The following is a 17,715-nucleotide window of genomic DNA, read 5'->3' as shown; positions in this document are numbered from 1 at the left end:
TGTGCTGCATAATTTGGCTTTTCCTTCATTGTGGCAATAGTAGATTTATGCTTGTCTACCCTGCTGCCTGTTTCCTCAAAAGCTGCCTAAAACCCTTTTGCAAATTACACTGAAGTTACTAAAATAGTTTTTAAATCATTGGGAAGGAAAGGAACAAGCAGGCACATGCAGAGGGAGACAGGTTGATGTACAGAGAGAGATCATGTAAGCTTTATTTGTTTAGGAAAATGGACTAAAATATCTGTGTCCTTACCCAGTAAAAATATGAAACCTGTAGAGTTTCAAAGAATTTGTTTAATAAAAGTAGAAATAATTAAGAAAAAGCTCATCAATGCAAACTTGTAATTTCAGGAAACTGTTGAAGAATTGGCACGGGATATCCTGTCCAAATTACCAAGTGACTTTAACGTTGAAGAGGTTATGAAGAAATATCCAGTACTTTATGAAGAGTCCATGAATACAGTGCTTAGGCAAGAATTGATCCGTTTCAATAGGTATGACTCAATGTTTTGTGTAGCATTATTAATACTGAAATGTGCGTGTGTTTCTCAGTTCTAGCAGCTCACAAAGTTTAAATAATTAAAAGTCTTTACAATAAATTCTTAATTAAAAAAAAAAAGCTGCACCTGACTACCTGGATGCAAAAATACTACCTATTTTCTGACCGTCTTCGCTTAAAGCTTAAAGTGTTAGCTTGAGTTTGCTTTGTTGAGATAAGGCACTTTATTGCTCTTAAGTCATCCAGTCCCCAATATTTACAATATAAAATCTTAGCTAGTGACAGAATGTTAAAGGTCTTGTCCTTTATTTCGCTTGTCTAAAGGGGCAAATCTCACTACCTTTTGATTTTTTTTTTTATCTTTGTTTTCTTCTTCTTCCCTAGATAAATTACAATTTTGATAAGGTAAGATAAGAATTTTTTGACAGGACATTCTCCAGCTTTAATAAGCCCTTCATTCACCTCAAACTCGATGTCTTTTGCCAGATTGGAAGGAAGTAAATAACAAGGTGGCTATTTCTTTTCTTTTTTTTTTTTTCTCTCTATGTAGGCTTACAGAAGTTGTTCGGAGCAGCCTTGTCAACTTAGGCAGAGCCATCAAAGGCCAAGTGTTAATGTCATCTGAACTTGAAGATGTTTTCAATAGCATGTTAATGGGAAAGGTACCATCAATGTGGGCTGCCAAATCCTATCCCTCACTGAAGCCGCTGGGGAGCTATGTGTCTGATCTCCTCTCTCGGCTGGTCTTCTTCCAGGTATCCTAAACTGAGACTGGTAGCTTGGTGGGACGGGTAGTTGAAGACTAAGTGGCTAAAATATGTATCAGTACAGGATGAGGACTCGTGCTGTTCAAGTATTTCTCAAAAGACATCCCTTTCATGGTGAATTTACAAGGGGAAGCCCTGGTGTGTGTTTTTTTCTTATGTTTGTTTTTTTTTCTCCTATGATCAGGATTGGGTCATCCATGGGCCACCCACAGTCTTCTGGATATCGGGATTCTACTTCACTCAGTCTTTTTTGACAGGAGTTTCACAGAACTATGCTAGAAAGTACACCATCCCAATTGATCATATTGGATTTGAATTTGAGGTAAGAAAATGCTGAGGATTTTTCTTGGAGGGGGCGCATGTTTTGAAATATGTTCTGAGGCAACAGTGAATCAGGTGTCTAAATGAAGAGATATTACATTTAAAGGAATAGTTTGAGACTGTCACTGACAGGATTTAGTATACTCCATATGAAACTAAAGCAAATGATTTAATCATTCTAGGTGATGAAACAGGAGCACACAATGGAGAAAATGCCAGAAGATGGGGCGTATATAAAAGGCCTTTTCTTGGAAGGTGCACGATGGGATAGGGAAACCTCAGTGATTGGAGAATCACTTCCAAAAGTCCTTTATGATTCTTTGCCCATAATTTGGCTGAAACCTGGAGAAAGTTCCAGTTTTCTACATGAGAACATCTATTCATGTCCTGTGTACAAGACAAGTGCAAGAAGAGGTGTATTGTCCACGACCGGCCACTCAACCAACTATGTTCTCTCAGTTGAACTCCCTTCCAACAAGCCTCAGAAGCACTGGATAAATCGAGGTGTGGCAGCACTGTGCCAGTTAGATGACTGAGTGTTTGCAAGTGAAAACGCTCCCATTTTGTAATTAAAAGATGTACTTTACTTCCCAAGGGCTGCATTTTTCTTCTATCAGAACTTCCTGCTGACTTTAAATAAGCTCCCAATTTCCTTTGTTTTTCAGCCATTCTCACCTAATAGGGAAGAGTGATTAAAGAAAGAACGCTATAAATAGAAACTTATTTCAAAGGCCTGGGCTTTATCTTGCAATAGATCAGAATGAACAGAATTCCCAGCAAACTGTGTGTCACCCACATCTTTACAAATCTTTTGAAATCCTATTACCACCTTGCTGCTGTCATGGGGTTTTTTTGTTTACAAGATTGTGCACAAAGAGGATAGAGTTTTGCTGCTGATTTTAATGGGAACTTAGTCCACAACTCCTGCAAATAGGTCTCTCTGGATCTGCCTCCCACTTCTATATCCCAAGAGTGTGTAGGCCCATGGGGGAGGAGATAAGAATAATCTGCTCACAACATACAAAAAACAATCCTCAGCTAGAATAAACTGCCAGGGCTGTATGAGGAAGCTGTAATAATTGATAATCCTTGAAGATCTGCCCCAGAATTTCTACAGAAAACTTCTAGACATCACATGTGTTGGGAGCCTGCGATTCAGGATGCTTATCACATGATATTTCGATTTTTTGAGTATTATATATATATATACACATCCAAAGTGCCTGTTAAATGGAGCTGAACTTCCATTCTCTCATAGTCTTGATTTTACTTCCTCGTCTTGCCCTCTTGCATGTTGGACTAATAATCACCTGATATTTTGCACTTGTTTTAAGCCCTTTCATCAGAGGAGCTCAAAGTAAGTGGCAAGCAGTAATTAAAAATAAAATAGCCCTGAACATCTTCAAAGACCTGTGCAGTCATTAACTAATCCCTACAGCATGCCAAGGAGGTACTGATGATGGATCATTAGACTTGTTTTATACACAGTACGAGGGAAGCACAAAGATCAAGGAAATTAAAAAATAAAAAATAAAAAATGCACAAACACACACTAAATTGGGGTCTCTGCATTCTTTTCATTGCCCAGATTGCAGCATCCTAATGACTTGCTTGGGATCTCAAAAAGTCCAAGATACAGCCATAATGCAGCAGTTCCCAATATTATGCTACAATGATTGAGATAGAGCTACAATGATGCTACAATATGCTGATACAGCTAATTAAACGAGGCAGATTTTATCACAGGAACTTATCTGTTGTGTTGTGTTTAGCTATTATAAGAGAAAACAGTGTTCATTATTGTTTTACTAATGACTGGTGTTTATGTTTTATGTAGATATCTATAAAACAGCAGCTTTAAGAACAGTAACATATACAGGTAAGTAAGCAGTGTTATGGGTACATTGTGCAGTGGTGCTCTGCATAAAATTTACATAGATAATTGGGACAGTATATTTATCTAACAATTTTGATGCATCTTAAGCAGTAAGTTGGCATTTCGTGCATTATTATTGTTTCCTCTTTACCAGTGCGAAGACAACAGGTCAGGAGTCTTAATGCACATTTGCTTTAATAAAGGTGGTAGAGGTGTGCAGGCATTTCAGCTTACTGGCAGAGAGAAACTAGTCTTAACAATTCAGATGGTATTATATGCAACACATGCAGCAAAAATAAATCTTGTTGTATATGAATGTTACAGCATGATCATCCAAATTGACAAGATTTTTATGAAAAGGGAATATTTCTGAAGATCTAAGTAAATTAAAGTTAAAATTAGTCTTTTAAAAACAGTTTTCTTTTTATCTTCATAGTGACAATAATTAATAATTTTGTTTTCACAAATGTTTTCTACTTTTCATATCATTAAAATTAACTGAAACTTAGTGCATCTGTTTAAAGAAACAGATTGTAATAACTGTCTTTTTTAAATTCCTGTCTGTTATGATGATATGTATGGCAAGCAAAATCCCATGAGCAATTCAGATCACTAATCAGGCCACTGCAATATCAGGGAGAATGGAGCAGTCGGCAGACGCCTTTTCCAGCTCCTTTCCTCACAACACTCGTGGTGCTGAGGCTCAGACCCGGGGGCTGGACCTGTATGTTAGCTCCATCCCTATGGATGGCTCCGTTCAGTCGCTGCTCTCTGAAGCACCCTTCTCCCTGGACTTGAACTTGGGCTTTTAAGTGATGCTGCCATGATAAAACCCTGCCCTAAGGCTCTGAAAGGGAACCAGGGCAACTGCAGAAGTTCTTAAAACATTATACTAAGAAACTGGCGTTACTGAGTTTCTTCAACCTCCTTCGGATAATGCCAGTGTTGTGAATAAACTCCTCCAGATATATTAAGCCATTATAAATTAAAAACAGATTCACTAGTATGTGTTAGCTAAATTACATTCTGTGGAGATAAATACTTCCAAACCATTGGAAAATACTTGCCATGTGGGTTTCTGATTAATGTATTTTTATGAACAAACACTAATGGGTAATTTAATGAGTGGCACAGTTATTGTGGCTCCTTTTCTTCTGAATATACAGTGTCTTTGCTCCCTTGTGTGCAATATCCCTGTTGTCATAATTTTCTAAATTCTTCTATGTTGATACTTAGACTTGAGATGAAGGCTTCTATTAGAACATAAAGATTTATTTCAAGCTTTTGTAGACGTGACTGAAGGATTTAGATATGGGAAGAGACTTTAAAGGAAGGTTCCTGCATCCATCAGTTGCTATGTCCCCTGGAGCAGAGATGAGGTATGGCTGAGTTGCTTTATTTCATGGTTATTGAAGTCTTGAAGTAATATGTGATTTCCTGAGCTGCTTTTCCTATTAGAGAGAGAAAAAAAAAAGTGACATTTTCTGCTGAGAAATATCTTAGAGGTATGTTTTTGTGATCTTTTTTGAAGTGAGCTTCCCGACCTTATTTGCTGAGTTTTATCTAGGCCTTTCTGAAATATGATAAACTGGCTGAGCAGCTTTGTTGGATGAGATACAGTTAAGAGGGAAAAAGGGAAGAAAAAAAAAAAGACAGCTCAGCTGTTATTTAGACCAACTTATTTCATGTGAAAAATTTGCGAACAAATCAAGTTCGTAGTAGTAGTAGTAGAATTCTTAATTTTACAGGCTTAGTGTTTCTGTTTCTTATCTAATCATAAATTCACACTAAATAAACTACAAAAAAGATCTGTAATTACTGCTGAGGATAAATGCCCAGTCTCACTAGTCACTCAAAGCTGATAAGGAGGAAAAAGGAAAAAAAAATCAGTACACAAATATTGGCGAGTGACAAATACTTGTGCCTTTATACATGACAGAGAGATTTTCAGCTAGTGATACTGAAAGACAAGTAGAGTTGGAACATTTTCTGTGGAGCTGGAAGTGTCCTTTTTATCCATACAAAAAAAGCCATTTTGGAAACAAAAAGTGCATGTTGATCTGGACACTGTGGGGCTGCTAAAGGAGACAATTATACTATGAAAAGGCAAAAAGACAATGCAAAGACCCAAATTCCTCCTCTCATGAGTTCCTGTAACTTATAATGTTTGGCTAATCTCCTGACTAGCATGGTGAAGTGGAAGGAGACAGGGTTTATTGGGAGGGGAGTAAGGAAGTTAATGATGTACAGGACACTGTGCACTGACAAGCTAAACTCAGTGCATTGCAAACTCTCAGGAACTTAGAGGCATTTCAGGGCAGCATCTTTTTGCAAATAAAATTAACGTGCAGAAATGAGATGTTGTGGTATCTTCCAGATACTTTGTCAAAGAAATTGGTGTTGTATTTTACTAGGGGGCTATTGAGTTTGGTGTTTAATATGAATACCAGCAAGACATCTGCTCCCTCAACATGGTGGTTTAGCAGTTGGATCTCCAAAAGCAAAGGATACTTTTTGAGGTAGCTTCTCCCTTCCATACAAAGTTTAACTTAGGCTGTGAAGGAAAAGTTTGCCCTACAGATTTGACAATAAAACTTTATTTATTATACATCCTTCATTCAGTTGCGTAGCCTGGGGTTGTAACAGATTTCAGTCTTGACCTTCCTGTGCTAGAGAGTGAAGAGGATCTGGCATTAGTTAATCCATAATTTCTCAAGCACTTACTTTGAAAAATTAATGGGCCAATAAGCATTTAAAAATATCTCTAATAATATGGTGCTCCTGTTGCAGTTCAGGTCAGTGGACTTCAGTTAATCAAGTTAGGAACTGATCTAAATTACTTTAGACTACTTTTACAAACTGTGTATTGAAATCAACTCAATCCCATAGTGTTATTTTCAAGTTGCTGTAAATATTCTGTGCCTTTATGGCCATGTTTTTGAAATTATCAACAGCATACAGTTATGTGCTCCATAATGAGTTTTGACTATAATACAGACAGTATATTTAAACTGTTCATTTACTGTGTGAGTTACAGGATCGCTACCTTAATTAGACACATGAATTTTACGAATTAAAAGTTTCAAGGCATAGCTTCATAACAAAGACTGAGTCTAAACTTTCATTAAAAAGTGTTTTTACACATGTAACCCGCTTGGACGCAGTCCTGTGCCACGTGCTGTAGGTGACCCTGCGTGTGCAGGGGGGTTGGACTAGACGATCTCTAGAGGTCCTTTCCAACCTTAATGTTCTATGATTCTGTGTTGGTTTGGCTCAGTTGAAGTATCTCCACACTGGTGTGTCAGAATGAGGATAGGAAAAGGCTGTGTTTAGATGGCGTTTTCTGTCACCAGTAAGTTTGTAGAACTTCAGTGAGAAGCAGAACAATGACATTTTACATGTTCAGTAGAGTATTTTCCACATGCCACATTCCTAGGAGATAATTACATGGGAATAGATTCCTTTGTGGACTGAAGCCAGAGGGTAGTCAGAAATTGGGCTAGCCGGTACCTGCCATGCTGACTAGCACTTCTGATCGTTTCCTTTTACTTTCTCATTCATTGGCTTGTATCTCTTTTAAAAGTACATTCTGGATGGAGGAACTGTTATGCTCTTCCATACCATCAGTTTTATTTTTTCCTTTTTTTTATGATAGACAAGGATATTTCTTTGCCTTTTACTGATGAGTGCGAGATTTTGGAAAATGAGATTTTGTTGGTTTTGCCCATTTTAATTAGCTTTTTTTCCCCCCCACTCCCATTATTAGCTGCAGGATAGAGTAGGTCTCTGCCTGTGCCTTGGGCCTTAAAGCAGTTCTGGGCTGTGCTTATGTAGTCTCCCAGGATAGCACGACCCTTGTCCATAACTTGGTCTCACTGGTACTTCTAGTGTGAAGGACAGAAGGCTCCACCACCATTCCTAAAGAGGTGCAGTAGATAACCTGGTAAAGCCAAAGCTTCTCTACAACACCTTAAACTTATTCCTTGTTGGTATCCAGCTGGGAAAAAGTTTTCCCTTGATCCATTCATGAGAATGCGAGGAGCCCAACACTATTGTTTTAGTCTTAGTTGTGTAATGGAATTCCAAACTTTATCTTTCAACACCCACACCCTTTTCAAAGGAAAGAAATTCATACTTTCAGTTGGAGGCTCTGGAGACACTGGGTCCGCTTGGTTCTCCTGGACATTTTGCTTTTTGCTGACCCTTATATAAGGCACTACCTTGAATTGCAGTTGAGCATAATAGTGTTCATTCTCTGCTATCAGGGATCAGCAGTGTTTTAGATTAATATTAGGAAAAAATACAACGATCTTCACATCACACCTCCCTCCTCGAAAACTTTACTGATGAGTCAGTGGTTGAATTGTAATAAATACTAAACCAACCTTATCCATCATACGCATTGTATTTAGTGACCTCGGGAAATGTGTGACTATGTGACCAAAACAGCTTCATTCACAGTTGTACAAAAAAAAGCTGCAGGATTAGAATCCGAACGCATCACAGCTTAGATGATGGGTTATGAAATATCATCATGGGATTTCAGGTATATTGGCTTAGAAAACTTCCTCAGCTTTTCCTGGTGTCGAAATGCACGGCCTTGTTTAGAGGCAAGACCCATAGGAGGCAGATGAATCTAGAAAACAGAATCCCACCAGTTAGTTACACATTGAGAAGCTACAAGAAAAAGAAGCCATATAAAGAGTAGGTTTCATTCAGCCTTAACTTGATAAAGGATAACCGAACTGTCCCAAACCATTTCTTTTTTCTTATATTTCTAAAATAGCTGTCTGAGAATGATGAGTGATTTAACTTTCGGGCCCAAAATGTTGTATTTCATGTGTAAAATATACTGACAATCATTTAAATTCTGTAAATTTTGAGCTTTAGTAACTTTGTTTTGTAGTTTGATGTTGGATGGCAATGCTGAAGAACTGAAATAGTACTGCATATGGCACTCCAGAACAAGGCCTTTGAAAGACCCAGAAAACACTGGGATATAAATTCCTGTGTATAAGTCCCAAAATTTAAGGAGTCTGTGCTTTATCCATACCTTGCTACCAGGCCCCAAAATAACTCCAGGTTGTGTTCGTATCCAAAGGCTGCCGCCCTATTGTCAGGCTTACAGCGACCAGTTAAGATGCGCACTCAATGGCACTGACTCCTCGAGCATAAGGAGCAATAGGTAGAAGCTTTTGCTTGGATTGACAAAGTCTTTGTGCTTCCTAAGACTTAGTGGGAGTCATACAGCTAAACCTCCCCATAAGTGATTGAAGATTAAGAAAAATTGAAATTATTACCCTTTAAGATAGCTGTTTAGCTGCAAATAGTAATAAAAGCACTGATTAAAGCAGCACAGATATGGTAAAATCTGGAAAGTAAGGATCTAGTTTATGCAAGAGAACTCTGATCTTTTGGGATTTTAAACCACCATGGAAGACATTTTAAACCCATTCCCAGGAGCATTACTTGCCACACGTGCATTGTTATTTTGTGCATGGAGAAGAACAAGGTATATGTGAAACAGAAGCCAACAGTGACTGTATCCTCAGCACGCATCTTATAAATAAAGATGAAGATGCAAATTAATTATGAGCATGACCTGCTTGATAACTATAGAAGTGACTGTAAAACAATCAGCAAGCAGAGAAAGAAAGTCTCTGTGGGAGGCAACAGAAAGTAATACAGACACAAATGACAGGGCAGTAAAGAAAGTATATTGGATAGTGCAGTATAAGACATGACTAATACTTCCAGCAATTTCAGTAATATTTGGCAGGCTTTTTGCTAGGAACATGTGCACAGAAGCAAGTAGATAGACAAGCACCTTACAATGCAGTTTATTACAGGAAAACTTACAAGACTGTGAAAATAATTCTATCCATCACAAATATAATATAATTAAATAAATATCCTTATTTTCTCTTGTGGAAATATTAACAGATTTGATTCCATTTGGTTCCATTACCATCTTTTTCTACACATGGCAACTCATTGCTCAGTCAAGACTACCTAAATATTTGCAGTCCCTGAGACATTACCTCATGTCCCCACACTGCGGCTTTGATTCCCAATTTGAGAAGTAGCCAACTCACAGATGGAGACTATTTCAGTTTACCTTGGCTCATCTGATTTACCACAGCACTTAATTACAAACTTATCTAAAAATGTAGTTCAGTGACAGTAATATGAACTTATGATTTTATTGTGCAGTGAGAGCTAAGTAGGTACAGTTGAAGAGTTGTGACTAGATTTATACTCACAGGTCTTGGGTAGGGGATGTTATAGTGAAGTCCGATTTCTATTCTTGCCTCACATTCTTCTATACATTGTTTAATCATTTCTGCATCTGTTACCTAAGATAATACAGAGTTAAAACAACTGTAAAAAGAGAAAATGCAGCAATTAGCAATTAGAAGCTCAAGTGTAAGTGTTGCACAGCCACGTGACCTTTTTGCTTGTTTTTTTGGCAATCCCAGGCATACAGTGACTGCATTTTTCACATCCATAAAAGGTAACATTAGCACTTGCCTTGACTCAACAGTTCTGGGCTTGATGGCATTGGGTATTATATGGGCCCATAATATGTAAGAGCTGAGGTTCTGAAAGGAAGTTTTTACCAAATATGGTATTTTCTTGGTAAAAAGAAAGTACACATGTAAATTACCAATATCTCCATGAAAAACAACACTGACCTATTCATCATATTGCAAGGTAGCTTAGGGGAAAAAGAGAAGAGACTTTTTAGACTACCTTCCATGTAGAAAATGTCCATTAGTCAGAAATGTGTAAATTTGGTCTTAAATTCACTTTATGGTGAATCTTGCATTAGATTAATTTTGTCCTATATCAAAATAGGATGTAAATAAATATTGTGGTAGTTAAAAAACAAATCTTGACTACCATGGAGTCTATATTTGTTCCTCTTGAAAGAAGTTTGGAATATCAAGATGTGCATGTATCTTAAAATAACTAAATAAATAAAGGCATCCCTTTTTTAAAAGAAGTACCAATAATTTTTGCTTTGAAAAGAAAAGAAAGAAGCTACTGAGTCCTGCTTGCATGGGTAATGATATACTTAACTAGCTTTCTAAAACATCAAAAGCTGCTTCAAACAACTTCACAGGCCGTATCTTTGGAGTTAAGCTTTTTCTTAACATTTTTTAATGAAAGCCCAGACCTTCTAGTCTTCAAAAGTAGTTAATGAAGATCTGAAACGGTTTTTATTATTATCATTTTTGGGTGAAATTTAAACTATAAGCTAAATGCACCTTGTAATATGTTTGTACTAGTTTTAAGTTGAATGAAAATAGAGGAAATCAACTCAATATCTTAATATCCAAACACTGAGAGAATACAAAGCACAAGGAGAAAATCATCCAGAAAATTACAGGCACAAGGAAACCCACGTACATTTTTGTTTTTTCGGAATAACGTTCTGGCTTCACTTCTAATGTACTGTTTCTCTTTAATAGTTTCTTCTATCTGTCCAGATGCAGATTGCCAGTTTTTGGCTATTCGGAATATCTTGCGGTAAAGGCCAAGAACTTCTTGTCGAGTAACTGGTGTCATCTGAATAAAAAACACAAAACCCCAAACATGTGCATGACCACTGGGTTGCTAAAGCCAGCAGGCAGCACATTTTTCCCACAATTGAGTTAGTTTTGAAAACATCTATCTAAAATTTCCAACATCGATATAAAAATCTGCTGAGTTATAGGAGAAAAATTTAAATAGCTGTAAATAAAAATTAGCTGTGGAGAGCTGACACTGATACTTAAATCTGTGTCCATTCAAACAGCTGAAACTCTTGCTCAAAATTAAGCCCTTGACTTAGTGCTTTGTTGAATCACAGTCCTGGAGCCAGGATGCCTGGATTTTGTCTCACTGCTATTTTGCAATTAGACATTGGGCAAGTCACTGAAACTCTTACTGAGCATCCCTGTGTCTGTAGAAGTGCCGCAACAATGCGGGTTCTGTCTTTGCAAATACCTTGAAATCTGTGAACAGAAAACACGATAAAACCACTACAATAGTGCTGAAACCCAGCGTAGGTTTCAGGTGCCAAGAAGCTCCTTTGCGATACTATTACAGTGTGTAATAGTGATTCAGCTGGAGCTTCATACTTAAAAGGTGATGAAAGCAGTTTGCTGTAAGCATTACAGAAGAGGCTAGAAATGCTGCTGTGTTGCAGACTCGTCATGGATTTAGGGCAGTCCCGACTGTCTTGTTTTTCAGAAATCTGAGTAGCTACTGATTCTGCTGAATAAACCTGTAATTGTGCCTGGAATCTTTGTGAAATATCAGGAATGAAATCCTATTCTCATTCTATATAAATGAGTATTTTGTCATTTAAGTGGCACCAGTATTCCATCCCAGACCTTGAATATCCCTGTGATAAATACATTGCTTGTAGAAAAAAAAAAAAAAAAAAAGTTTTCCTCTCCAAAATCAAACTCCATGAGAAAAAGATTTCAGAAGTGCCAAAGGTTCTTTGGTGTCCAAAAATACAATACAGCAAAGCGTACAAGCAAAGTGTACAAGTAAAAGACTACAGTGGATGCAGTGGAGCAAGTGTCAGCAACATCTGATTGTCTTGGGATCCATGTGCCGAGCTGGAGCTGTTGGGGCTGACTCTGCTCCGGAACGGGGTGCCCTGGTGACTGCGATGGGGCAGGGTGGCCAGGCAGCCCGAACTCCCTGTGCAGGGAGCGCCCGCTGCTACAGGACATCCTGCTGCCCTCGCGCACGGTGGCCACCGCGAGGACTGGGGCGACGCGGGTATCGCCCTGCGAACGCAGCAGCCTCTGACAGTCACCGGGAGCTTGGAGCGTGGAGGAATGTTCTTCATCGAGCGGTTCTCAGGGTGTACAGTTCCCAAGCGGCCACATCTTAAATACTGCCAACCTTCAGTACAGTGAATGTCTGTGACTTCAGACATTCACGTGATCTTCACCTCATCAAAATCTGAATCATGGATGCTAACCTACAGGCAGAATTTGACACATGCTCTTTTTTATGTTAACCATTGCTAAGATCTAAAGACCGTTGTTTCATGTTGTTACAGATTTTAACATACAATCATAAAACCATTTCCCTGATTCTTGAGAGAATATTTTTATTTGCTATTCTTAATTTAAAATGTTTAGCCAATCATATATTTCCCTCGAGAGATAAAAATGATTCTTCATATATAGAAGAAATTATTTCTAGTAAATGTTTATGATATCTCTTGGAAACAAATATCCACAATAAAAGAGATGAACAGGCCCACTTCTTCAAACACTTTGGAGTAAATACTTCACATTATCCACTCTATAGCTCTGTTTCAGGCAATAAAATTACTCATACCCAAAGCTACGCATGCATCTGAAGAATCACTGTCGTTCTCTACAAAGTGCGTAATTTTGCAAAGACTCTAAACAGTTCAGCTACGAGAACTGGCCCAGCACAACCTTACAACCAAACCTTGTCCTCGCCTAGAGCCCCTCCAGGTCTCACCCCTCTGCTTTTATTCGAAGTCTCACCTCTGGCTGAGTTAGTGATGCTCTTATTCCCTGCTGACAGCTAAGAGAAGATAGGAGACCTTCAGTTCAGGTTTCTTGTAATCTATAAAGACAAATAAGAGGAATATCTTGGGGGGAAACAAAGCTTTTAATATAGGTTTTAATTCTGACCTAAGCATCAGATAATTTCAGAGGCCAGAATTTAGGATCATGCATATCCTCTCTTCAGAGCTGTAATCACACCTCTCACTTTTGGATTTAATACTGACAGCCTAGTTGCATCCATTAAGGTTTTATTTAAAATTCTATAATTTATTTTCACCACTAGTCACTTCTCCTCCCTTGCCTAGAACTTACTTTTTCTTCAATTTCTCAGAGCTGTAATTAACCCAGGGTTGAGTAGCCCCTTGCCTTTGCCTCAATATAGGTACAGGCTGCAGGTTCCTACTATTGCTTTTCTTGCTGCACACGGTGCATGCTGTAACAGACACAAAGCAGATTTTCCTACATAGCAGGCAACCAGCTGATCTCACCTCTGACTTTAATTAGCAATTTCTAACATTACACACCTGCTCAGAAACCATTCCTACAGCACACATAAATGAAAGTGTGAGAAGCTTTCCTCCCTCTCAATCCAAAAGGATAAGAGCAGACAGGACAAAACCCCAAGTGTGGGTCAGGCTCTGATCTGAGGGACAATGTGAAAATGAAGTAATTCCACTAAGGGAGCAGAATTGCTTTCAACTTCAAGCCCTGTAAATGAGACTCCCCCTTCCCCCCCTTCATTTGGTATAAACAGAGCTCACACCTACGGAAAGGTAAGTGATGGTACAGATCATGCATTGGGTGTAATTTTGTCAAGTGACACTTGTATTAGTTTTGTGGGTGTGCAAAATTAATTTGTGTGGGACAGAGAGAACGATAAGGGAGGCTTTCATGTCCTTTCAGTTACTCATCTTGCTACTTAAATCTTTGGCATTTAAATCATAATTATACTGCACCCCTCTGGAATGCTAAGTGGATGTTACACCACTCTCCTGCTAGCACTCATCCTGCGGCAGTCGCACCCGCCGCGCAGGGGCCGCCCGCAGAGGTTAACCACAGGCCCGCGCGGCGCTCGAACGAGCTGAGCAAATCGCCAAACAAACCGGCGGAGGGCAAAGGTAGGTCTCTGCACAGATCCTGCAGCGGTGGAAGTGTTCGGTTGCAAGCTTCTTTTGAGTGGATTGTTAGAATTAAGTCTTTGGAAGCCAGCCAAGCGCTGGCTTCCGAGTAAGCGCTGGCTGGATGCTGTGGCAGACAGCTCTGACAATGCCGGGTTGTATCGCGCTTTTGATCTACACGCAAACCTGTGTTATCAACACGCAGATCAGGCACATGAAACATCCCATTGTATCCAGGCCTGCAAAGGAGGTTTGAGTAGTTAATGAGTTACTGCATGATGACAATGCAAACGTTTTTGGTGATAATTAAAACAAATAATCTTTTTGACTGTAAAAATGTAATAACAAGTTTTTCTTTTGGGGAAACAAACACACTTTTTTCTTTTTTCTTTTTTTTTTGAATGGTTGATGCAGAAATTAAATACTCTAAAACACCTTTAGCTATTTTCAGGTTTGTATAGAATTTAAATTATGTAACAGTAAGTAAAGGAATCTGTCAGCTGCACTGTGAAGTATTCCCCAAGAGCAGAGACACAAAGCAAAGGTAGGACAGGGCAAGCTGCAAGGAGACTGCTTCTATGCTAGGGAAGAGCTGGAGCGAGAACAGGCACCCAGCAGCTTCCTCCCCTGCGCGCAGCTCCTCTGCTGGAGTCGGCAGTCTATTTTATCCTTTCTTTTCAAGTCAAGGATCAGCTACTGACTTTAAACATCAAATCTGCCAGCCATGCACAGAGGATTTTAGGAAACAAAGGGTGATAGTGATAGCGGGGGGGGCAGGATAATTTTAAACAGTGGATCCCTTCTCTTACATCTGAGCTAACTAGGGCACTCATTAGCAACATATAGACACTTAGTGCTGATCCTGGAACCATATTTGCTGAAGGGGAGAGAAGATGGGGAACAAAGCTCTGGTTGGAATAATTTGAAAAAGCCCCTTTGAACTTCTCATATTTAGATTGTTTTGTTTAGGCACAACACAACTTCTGTCTGACAGCTGCTTTGCTGCTGGCAAGGAGTCTTAAAGCCACAATGACAAACTGCAAGGGGACTGCCTGCTGCATCAAAGCATGTTTCTGTTATGGAAATAAGTGACATAATTCACAAGCATATGTATCAACACTGTTGGGTAGGAAACTATTAGCTTCTGCCAGTATGGAAATTCGTATCCCGTATTTTCAAATCCACTGTGTGGCTAACACTTTTTTAAGATCATATCTGTCTTTTTATTTTATGTTAAAGCTAAATTATTCCACCTGTTATCTCTCTCCTGCTGCTAATGCAACAGATAATCAACAAATCACTTAATTTCACAGCTGTGCACAGTAACCAGAAGTCGGTAGCTCATATTCATCCTTTGTGCTGCTCCTGCACCTGCAGGGGTTTTGGCCCCTCATTTCCATGAGGGACAACAGCTGGGACAGGCACTCCCTGCACAGGGAGGAGAGACGGGATCAAGGATTCTGGTGGTAGCTGGGCAGGTCACTGAACATCACCAGTGATGCCAAATCTCGAAATCCACTTTCCACAACAGTCATCTTAGCTTCTTTTACTCAAATCAACAGGGTTTAGCAAAATCCTGGCCTGTGACAGCTAGTCTGTAGTCACTGCAAACATTTGGCTGCAGCACCTACCTAACAAAGTGGTAACGTGACTGGGTTTGCACTTTTGATTTAGCATTCGCACTCTTTTTTTTAACCAAAAAGATTTAGTCAAACCCAAATCATAGGAAAACTAGAGCCAAAATATTCATGTAGCAAAAAAAAAAAAAAAAAAGAAGATGAAAGATCATATTCTTCCATGATGGTGTCACATCCTCAATTTCTACCAGTGGTGCAAGCCTGTATGTTTCAAGAAATTCCCATCAGGGTGAATCTGACTCCAAGCATTTCCTTATTGTTTCCAGCTACAACCTAAGCAGCTTTGTTGCTGTTCTCTGGTTGGTGAAGAAAGAACCATTTTGCTATTTAGTGGTGACAGCTGAAAACAAGGTGACTTTCACATGGTTTTAGATTTTGTTGTGCCAGTATCCCTTGGCTGGCAAACTGAAGTGATCTGCAACACTGATGAGCACCTCTGAACTCGCCTCTCTCAGGCTTTGTACTTATGCTGTCTGTCAGCGGTGACACGGATTCTGCCATTCTCTTCACGCCTGGGATTTGGGGCTGAACTTGGCCCTCCCTTATATACAGAGGGGTCTTTTGATCAGAAAAAGGGATTTGAAAGCAAAGAGAATGTAACTCAATAGCAAAAGGCTTAGGTTTTATCACTACTTTCCCTATGGCATTTCAAACAAGTGACACTGTAAACAATTACGATTCTGTAATGTGTGAATACATGGAAGTGGAAGCCTTTAACTAGTCCCTCAGGTCACCCAGTTTTCATTTGCTTGGTTTTGTGGCTGTTGAGGCATTGGCTGCTTTTGGTGGGATATAAACATGCTTGTTTTGGAGGAGCCTCCTGTGTTTTAATGAAGTAGATGCTTCAGGAACACTAGGATAGGAAGGAAGACAAAGGAGGATAAGCAAATTGCTTTGAATATTTCTTAATTTTCTCCTAAGAAGACATTGTCCAAGTAAAATCGGAAGGAATACAAATTCAACTGTAGTCCTGTACAACACTGTCGCTCAGGCTTTCACAGATTTAGAAATGCTTTCCCCTCCTTTGCTTTTAGCTATTAGTCACAAGCAGAGAAAAAAAGTTTTAATGCAGTGCTAGAAATTCAGCAGAAAGGTCATTCAAGGATAGTTGAGATTTTATTCTTACTTATGTAAGAGATAAGCATACAGAAACCTAACAGATTTATGTACCTTATACCCCCTGCCTCAGCCTTGAGCTGAACACCACTGAGTGCATGAGCAGAACTATCCCAAACTCAGGAGCGGGTATAAATGTGTAAATATTAATGTGGAGAATGAACAAGCTGCCCTTCCCCCTTTCTTTATTTGTTCTTTGGTTCATTTAGTAAAACCCCTTTCATAAATCCTGTGCTTCATGTTTTAGGTACTCAACTCCCAGGAGAGGCACTGATGATTCCTAATTGCAATGTGGACACTATACCCAAGCACACTTTGTGAGAAAATGGATTAACTTTTTAGAAACCAAGCATACGGATCCAGCTCAAAGGGGTAAGCTTTGCTGACAGAGCCTCGCGGGTGTTCACACAGGGCTCTCGGATGGGTGGATAAGCGTCGCGCCCTTCCCAAGGACTAGGTTTTACAGGAGCTTTAAATTCTTGGCACCTTAGCAAAGCTGCTGGAGCGCGCTGGTCGCCGCGGCCCCACCGAGGACCCAACCCCCGCGGCGAGACCCCGCGGCCGCCTCCGGCCTCACGGCGGCGCCCGCACCCCGCGCCGAGGCGGGCCAAGATGGCGCCGGCGGCGCCGCCCCCACCCGCCGCGCTGCCCGGCGGGGCCTGCGCGGCGCGGCGCCCCCTGGCGGCCGGGTGGCTCTGCCCCTCCCCCTTGCCCCGCACGCGGCTGGGCTGAACCAACGCGGGGAGCCGGGGGGGGAGCTGCCCCTGCGCCCAGGCCTCTGCCCTTCCCTGCCGCCCCCCTCCCCGCCCGCGCCGCTCTCCTGCTCTCCG

At 40.0% G+C, this 17,715-nt stretch overlaps 2 protein-coding genes across 2 annotated transcripts in view; one reads left to right on the top strand and one right to left on the bottom strand.

The window, feature by feature from the left end:
* Positions 1-2,181, top strand: part of DNAH3 (dynein axonemal heavy chain 3) — a 54,005-nt gene extending 51,824 nt beyond the window's left edge. The window contains exons 58-61 of the mRNA XM_088529410.1: positions 352-494; positions 1,050-1,254; positions 1,451-1,588; positions 1,770-2,181. Of these exons, the coding sequence (XP_088385536.1) occupies positions 352-494; positions 1,050-1,254; positions 1,451-1,588; positions 1,770-2,123 (840 nt within the window). The 3' untranslated portion in view covers positions 2,124-2,181. The remainder of the gene's footprint in view (positions 1-351; positions 495-1,049; positions 1,255-1,450; positions 1,589-1,769) is intronic.
* Positions 2,182-7,849: 5,668 nt separating this feature from the next.
* Positions 7,850-13,577, bottom strand: LYRM1 (LYR motif containing 1). The gene is made up of 5 exons (XM_010218060.2): positions 13,539-13,577; positions 12,991-13,097; positions 10,877-11,035; positions 9,727-9,819; positions 7,850-8,099 (listed from the first exon to the last, which is right to left on the bottom strand). The coding sequence occupies exons 3-5, from the start codon at positions 11,033-11,035 to the stop codon at positions 7,983-7,985; spliced, it is 369 nt and encodes a 122-aa protein (XP_010216362.2). The 5' UTR covers positions 12,991-13,097; positions 13,539-13,577; the 3' UTR covers positions 7,850-7,982.
* Between the last annotated feature and the right edge of the window lie 4,138 nt (positions 13,578-17,715).

This window comes from Tinamus guttatus, unplaced genomic scaffold (assembly GCF_059628265.1).
Source record: "Tinamus guttatus ecotype Peru unplaced genomic scaffold, ASM5962826v1 Tinamus_guttatus_pri_ptg000330l, whole genome shotgun sequence".
Classification (NCBI taxonomy): Eukaryota; Metazoa; Chordata; class Aves; order Tinamiformes; family Tinamidae; genus Tinamus; species Tinamus guttatus.
This window is presented reverse-complemented; position numbering and strand designations above follow the sequence as displayed.